The following is an 8142-nucleotide window of genomic DNA, read 5'->3' as shown; positions in this document are numbered from 1 at the left end:
TAGTGGAGATGAGGTGAGCCAGGTCAAAATGTTGCACAGGAATGCTGGCCTTTTATAGTTCAAGTTTATTTTGTTGATTTTTATTTTTGCCGTTGCCATACCATGGTACGTCGCAACTACACTGTAGTTCCATTGTTTTAGGGTCAAAACGTTTACTAATAGAGTAATGTTGGGTGGTTCCTCCTGTAATTGCTAACAGAATAATAAGTTATAGTGACACATCTTGCTTGAGGTCATGAATGGGGTTGTTCTTACTTGGTATAAGAGTATTCTACACCGTAATTTAATTTATTAAATAAGTGTGACTCTGAAAAAAGAACCAATCACAGTCCAGAATTCTCCTTGAAAGGTGAAGCGTAACAAGTCAACATCACTTCCTGATGAAGAATATGACTATGCAATCGAGACATCACTATTTTACACGACAAGTGTCAGCTACATTTGTACATCACTCGGAAAAGTGGGCTATTTTTTCCGCTAAAATTAATTAAAATTAAAATACTGTAATTATTAAAAAGTCATGTTGACAATGACAACAGCTAGTGACTCTACTCAAACCAGCCACCAACTTAGTAACCCTGTTAGGGACCACATCTCAAGACAAATGCAAAAACTGTTATGTTTTTAAGCAATGGAGGACTTTTTCCATGTTTACATGGCCTCATCTAAACACAAGGGTGAGTTGGGAGAATTCAAGACAATATGCAATCCCGAAGGTTTGCATAACTGTTAAGAATTCTCCCAACTCCCTGAGTGTTTAGTTGAGGCTACAGCGCTGTATGTAAAAACGGAAAAAAGTCTCCTATTGCTTTTATAAAACATTTCTCAAAAATAATTTGACAAATGAAGAAAAAGGCTGGTTTTTTTTAACTTCTTGATTGAAACAGATTTTCTTTATCTATACATGCTCATTTTTCCTACCAGCCAATCAAAATGCACGTCTGACAACACAAAACCAATCAAAATTTGTATTATGTCACAGCCGTGTTTACATAACTCTCATCTAAAACACAGCTATTGACCAATGAGAGTGCACATACTATCCTAATTATTTCATAAATTATGATACTCAAGGGTTTTTTACAGCAGTATTGATTTCACCCATTAATTTCACCTTTATTTTGCTTGTGAATGATCATTAGACAAAATATCATTCTACATGAAGTTCCAAATTCGACTCACAAAATAATGAACATGTTGCAAGACATTCATCAGGAATGAACATGAACACTATAAATTTAAGATCTCAGCTTTGTATCATGTGACTCGTATAAATTATAATAAATCACTTCTTCTTCTTCACTCAAATGAAAAATTATGAATTACGTTATGCTTCCATTAAGCAGTACTTCCTTTATGTTTATGAAAGAAAATTTGCTGTGGTTTTAGGTTTTCAAAGTAAAAGCCAAAGAAGTTGGTGATAAGCTCTTGCCAGCATTCAACACACCCACAGGAATACCATGGGCTATGGTTAATTTTGCAAGGTATGACTTGATGAACAAAGCTGAAATAGTAATGTTAGTGTCAGCACTTCTCTGCTTTAGATTAATTAAACTGTTAGTTTACATGGAGCTGGATTTGCACAGTTTTAAGCACTTACAATACTGTCTTGCCTTCCACCAGTGAGTCACAAGTGTTATTATTATCTGAAACCAATATTTTTATGTGGGTTGAGTTTGTTCATTCTTGCTCTGATCCTACAATTATTGTAGAAGTCTTTCTACTGTTAATGATAATAATAATAATAATAATAATAATAATAATAATAATTATTATTATTATTATTATTATTATTATTATTATTATTATTATTATTATTATTATTAGAAGCTTGGGAAGGATCGGAGGGCAGTTTTTTGAGGGATGTCACTGAAGTGGCTGATGAGAGATCATGGCATGCACAGTGGATTAGAGCTGGGTATTAATTTTGTCGAAGAGCAGAGAGGGGTACGTTTTTGCTGCTCAGGAGCAGGCTTTGTGAATGAGTTCTTTTTGGACCACGATTGAGAAGGAGAATTTAGATCTAAAGTGTAGAGTATGTGGCTAGGAGGTGGACTTGGTTATAGGTCATGTGGCGAGCCGCTGTACTGTTTTGGTGTAGAGGGAGCATCTGATGCGACATGATCGGATGGGTTTTTCGGTCACAAACATGAGAAATCAGTTCTGTTGAGCGATAAGAATAATCTTGTCATTTTAATCTGAACAAACGAAAAGGCTTATTAACCAATGAAACTAAACGAAAACTTTACTGTTTTAGTGGAAACAAGTCTTGATGCAACAATTACTCTGCAATAACAACCTGTTTTGCATAAAACGTCTTGATATGTTTGCTGAACTAAGAAAACGTAATTGAATTACATAAAAATGCGACAGTTGGTCTAGGTAAAATGCAGAAAAAGGTTAGCCATTCACTGTAGCCCGAAGATGGCAGTATCAAATCTGATAATTACTTTGAAATTGAGGTGAAAAAAAGTACATCAAAAGAGCATCAAACATGAATTTTACTTTAGGTTTTTTCGTCGGAGCTTTGTTGGAAGTATGGTGTGAAGTTTGCTGATGTGTGGCATAAGGAGGTCTCGGATAAGGTGAAGGTGTTGGAAGATGGGGATATGGAGATCTGGTAGGAGAGGAGTGTCGACACAACACAGAAGATGGAACATAATAACTATTATTATATCTCTCTGATAGTACGGGCGCTGTATATGCATGGCTTCTGATAGGATGCCGAAAAAAATTAAAGATTACGCGGAAATTTTTGGCCATATTATGCGGAAACATGCGTTGATTATGCGGAAATTACACCGCATTATGCGGAAATTTAAACAAGTTATAAAACTAATAATTAGGCCCGTCCAATGTATTTACATGCTTACGGTAAATTCGTAATCGAAATTGCAACCAATACAATCGCATTTGTGACTGAATTTTTGCCCTTTGTGATTAAAATACATGGAAGAGTCACCAGTTTGCGACCAGCTTTCAACGTTGAAATAAAAGGGTTAGCAGTTGGGATTTTGCCGCAACTTTTGGTAAAATAAATAAAGCGATAAAAAATTATTTTGTTTCTCGTCATGAATTTTGTTTCAATTTGGAGATAATGGAGCAAAATTGTAATACCTTTGGAGCGCGATCCATTCCCTCGATCATTGACTTACATGTAGGGTGCGTTCGATTGATCATATTCCGGAATAAGAATACGTGGAGTGATGATTTAAAACGGTATGTCTGGCGCTTTTGAAGCAACGAGGATAATAAAGATATGTTTAAAATAGCATTTTAGAAGGTGTTTGATAATTTTAATGTGAATCTCTGTAAAAACAAAGGATTTCTAACTTCTATTCCATGTATTCCTATTCCGGAATACGGTCAATCGAACGCGCCCTTAGTTTCTTATCAGTCACGTCATTTGCTGAAGTGTAACTGTTTCTCGTCCAATGGGAAGCATTGTAGGAACAAAAACTAGTGTCCAGGCTCATTGGCGAAAAAATGCGCGGAAACTGCTTACGATCTTTCTTACAAACTTTCATCTTGCGAACGAAATGGTGTGTTTTCTTCAATGTTCAGGAAAATAAGCATTTCAAAACAGTCAATTTCTTTGCCTTTTATGTTTTTGAGGATGTTAAGGAGCTGCTTTATCACTAATATCAGGTGTTTCTTCTGTTTATTGCGGAAAATATCGGAATTATGTGGAAGATGCGGATTTCAGTGAATTATGCGGATCCGCATCGCCGCATCCTGTCAGATGCCATGTAATTGGCTAAATTAGCGGGCCGTATTCTACAGTACGGCCCTCTGTACAGCCCGCTAAATTTAAAATTTCGACAAAACATCATCTAGCGAGTTTTTCATGTTATTTCTGTTGCATAAACTTGTACTGAAAACTGTTTGAATCTTGCAAGCAACTATTTCAAACTTAACAGCCAAGAAGATTTAGTTTTTGGGATTTTGGCACGGCATTCTTTGTGGCAGTTGAACCTTCCGCTTCACTTTGACTAGTTTCCTTGCCCGCGCGCCGGTTAACCTCAGAGATATAATAAATATCTTACTAACCTCATTTTCTCGGTCCGTACTGTAAGTTACGGATCCTCATTTTTTCCCATTGATTTATGGCCCGTAACTTACAGTACGGACCTCGAACTCGGTTAGTAAGAGGTATTTATTGGTGCAATTCTCTCCAGTTCTCTGATGTTTCTCTGGGTCTTCTTACTTATGTCTCAGCAACTCCCTGCAGCTTAGAGACACAACACTTCTACAACTGTGTAGTTCTGACAACTGCACACTTCCAAAAGTGTCGAGTAGATCTATAACTTCCCATACCTGGTCTTGTTCTGTGAGGTGGTTCCAAAAGCACCAATCACGATAGGTACAGTGTATCAGTTCGACTTTCAAGGTTCTATAAATTCTTGTGAATCAGGTGTCCTGATACCTTTCCCCCTTCTCTTCCTTAGTCGTGATGATGTTTTGTCCACTGGCACAGCTACATTGTATTTGTCACTTCTATGTGTCTTTGTGCACCAGAATAAAACATACATGTACTAGAGTACTTGTCAGTATACTCCCTTTCTTTGTCAATTGTGTAGATCCAATGTAATGTGATTGTGATTGGCCTAGTGGGCCTGGTGCTGTGCATGCAATTTTCATGATTGATCGTCGCGATCAACGTATAAAACCACCGATATTTAGCATGTCAGATATCAGCGATTAAATTTGCCGCAATTTGTTTTTATATTAACCAATACATGTACATGTAAGACCTTACAATTCTATCACATGGCCACATAAAATGGCGGCCAACAGCAATTTAGAAGAATGGAAATTTGCTGTGATCTGCATATAAAATCGCCAAGTGTTTCCCTGTACCGCAGAGTGACAAAATTTGCTGGCAATTTTCGCTGCCAATCAAAATCTCTGGGATCGGCGAACAAATTTGCCTAGTGTGTAGCTGGCTTTAATACCACCTGCCTGATATATTTTCTGTTCAATCTTTCCCCCTCTCTTTTTCTTGGCCTCTTGTCTCAGGCTTCCTCAATCTTGCTCAGGTCTTTTCTCCATGTTTCAAAACTCCTCTTGATCCCTCTGAAGCTCTGTGGCAGAAGTATTAATTAGGCAGGACTTTCCAAAAGCACAGCTGTCATTGGTTGAGGCTGATTTTATTGGCAATGTATTGCTTTATGCATTTTGGACCTTATTTAAAAGCAGCTCAATCTAGAAGGTTTACATGTAAGCTTCATCAGCTGTTGATTAGTTTTTTTCCCTGTCCTTCAATTGATAAATTATTCAACTTTTAAATGTCCATCAAAGCCTAATAACCTATTGATGCCTGTGGGTTCACCATTGACAAGTTTTTTTTTCCGGTTTACGCCGGTTTAGGTTTCAAAGGGTTAATGGGACATGGTTTTTCAGTGTCTACTGATTGAGTGAGTGATTAACCCATTGACTCCTGGGGGATCACCATTGACAAGTAAAATCGTCTGGTGTTAGACAGAGTAAAATATACTAAGTATGGCCGGTTTAGGCTGGTTTAGGTGTTAAAGGCTTGAGACAAAAAAGGTGAAAATCCTGACATCTAGTACATTAAGTGACCTTTTTGCAATGTCTTCGAAACAACAGAAATCAAAATGGCCACTGTATCTGCAAAGAGGTCTGTAGCCCTAGTTTGTTTTTATGAAACTAAGTGTTGTTGTTGTTGTTGTTGTTGTTGTAACATTGTTTTCTTTGTTTTGTAGTGGTAGCGGACATAACTGGGGCTGGGCATCTGGTGGTTGCTCCATTCTAGCAGAATTGGGTACAATGCATTTGGAATTTGTTTATCTGTCAAAGATTACAGGAAATCAAATTTATGCCCAGAAGGTGAGTGATGGTTCCAGAGGGCAGATTGGTACATAAGAAACAGAGTCAGGTCAACATTTAAATTGTGATGACAACTCTACAATTGACCTCACTAGCTTGTAGTTTTGTTTTCCCATTTCAGACCACATGATAGAGAGAACTGAGTTTCTTTCAAATGTGGTCTTATACACATGCTTATGTATGAATAACTTATGAAAAAACAAAAGGAAAGTTCCCTCTCATGGTTTGAAATGGGAATTCAAAACAAATCTTAGAAGCTAAAGAGGTCAATTGGAAGTGAGGTCGTGGTTTTCAGCTGAAGCACTTGTAAAATGATCTGAAGTGATGACTACAGATGTAGATCAGATGATGACAATTAACCTGTTGTAAGAGCAAAGCATAGAGAGAGTTTGAGTGTCATAAAACCAAAACCAAATTAATTGCTTTGGCCAATCAAAAAGGATGGAGACAATCCAGTAAACCAATCAAAATTCGAAGTATAATAATACACATAGCCGACACAAAGCATAGGAAAATGTGCATGTTGAGCCATGATTGCTTTTGGTTTTACTTCTGATTGGTTGGAAAAGGTGGCGCAAGACCTTTGCACCAATCACTGAGTTTAGTAATGCAAAACCAAAGCAATTTGCTAATTACTTCTGTACGTATACATTCAACATTCAATTGAAAACCGCTCAAAAACAGTCATGCATGATTACATTGAAGCACAACCTATCTCTCTGTGCAATATTTATTATAATGCATGTTAAGCTCAAAGATTGAAGTGTAATGTTGTGGTTCAAAACTTTTAAAACCAGTTCAATTATGAATATTAGACAAAGAAAAATCAAAATTGAACTGGTTTCAAAAATTTTAAACCAAGAAAAAATTGAATGACAGCATAATACACTGTTCCTGACCTCTGGTCCAGATCATGGTCTACAGAACATGAGTCGCACTGGTCCATGTGTGGAGGCGTCTGTGTGTAGTACATTCATTTATATGACTGTCCACTTTTTTGTTTATTAATTAATTAAGTAATTTATTTACATGTAAGTGCTTTAAAACACAAACATACATTTCAGAGGGCTGTATTCTGTTCCAAATCTGTTATAATTGTTTCAGATTATTTTTGGGTTTCCAGTATGGCAAATGACCCAGTAATAATCCCATGTCAGTAAAAGTCTTGCCTGTCACTCCCCTGCAAAGTGGTCTTGGTAGGATTGGGAGGGTAATGGAAATGTGTACATGTAGATTTCTCTGGTGGACATTGTAGAATATGACATCCAACACAAAAGCCCACCAAAACAAAGTCACTACGAACAAACTGCTCAACAACAGAGCCTATTACTATAAACAGATTGAAGAGGTAGCGGAGTTCATGTATCTTGGAACCAAAGTGACAAGAGACAGGGACTCCGAAATAGAGGTTTAGGTAAGAATCAGCAAATCAAGAGGTGCATATACATCATTGAAAAGCATAATAATTATGGAAGGGAGCTGTAGCATAAGTCTTAAAACAAAGGTTCATAATTATCTTCAAAAGCAACGTCCTGAGTGAGCTACTCTATGGGGCAGAATCTTGGAAAGTAACTAAGAGCGTATGTCTTTCAAAATAAGTACCTTTGAAGGATATTGGGGATATACTGGCCAAACAAGATCTTGAACTATGAACTACGAAAGAAGACCTGTGTAGTCTACCTGTTTCCCTTGAAGTCAAACAACGCAGCTGCAGGTGGAGATGGATTGGGCATATTTGTAGAATGCCCTTGATAGCCATCCTGCAGGTGGCTATGCATTGGGCTCCAGATGGAAAAAGAAATTGCAGAAGACCAAAGGAGACATGGAGACAATCAGTTGAAAGGGAGATGAAGGAGAAAGGGTGGAGCTGGGGATAGGTGGTAAAACTAGTGAAGGACAAGCAACAATGGCATTTGCTGGTAACAGCCTTATGTGTGCAGACACACACAAAGAGGATTAAGAGTAAGACTATGTGGTCATAACTATAACTGCATGCCTATGAGAGTAGCTATAGTCTTGAGCGTTCAGAAATAGTTTGAGTGTACTTGCCAATTTCCTAACTGGAGTGGGAGGGAAGTATTGGTTTAAAAAAAGGAAGGGAAAACTTACTGTATGGTAAAATATCTTGATTTCAGTTATAGTTTGGAAGGAAACTGTTAATACCAGGAATAAAAATAATTATGTATCTCTTTAGGTATCAAGAGTGCGAGAAGTTTTAAATCAAATAGACAAACCCAATGGGCTGTATCCCAATTATCTAAATCCAAGGAGTGGAGTTTGGGGTTCACGTAA

General features: G+C 37.3%; 1 protein-coding gene across 1 annotated transcript in view; it reads left to right on the top strand.

Annotated features, from left to right (window-relative positions):
• LOC138052648 (mannosyl-oligosaccharide 1,2-alpha-mannosidase IB-like) overlaps positions 1–8142 on the top strand; it is a 28104-nt gene that overhangs the window by 6926 nt on the left and 13036 nt on the right. Inside the window, exons 2-5 of the mRNA XM_068899188.1 lie at positions 1–13; positions 1390–1484; positions 5727–5850; positions 8045–8138. The exon at positions 1–13 is cut by the window's left edge and continues 68 nt beyond it. Of these exons, the coding sequence (XP_068755289.1) occupies positions 1–13; positions 1390–1484; positions 5727–5850; positions 8045–8138 (326 nt within the window). The remainder of the gene's footprint in view (positions 14–1389; positions 1485–5726; positions 5851–8044; positions 8139–8142) is intronic.

Source organism: Montipora capricornis, chromosome 6 (assembly GCF_036669925.1).
Source record: "Montipora capricornis isolate CH-2021 chromosome 6, ASM3666992v2, whole genome shotgun sequence".
Lineage (NCBI taxonomy): Eukaryota > Metazoa > Cnidaria > Anthozoa > Scleractinia > Acroporidae > Montipora > Montipora capricornis.
This window is presented reverse-complemented; position numbering and strand designations above follow the sequence as displayed.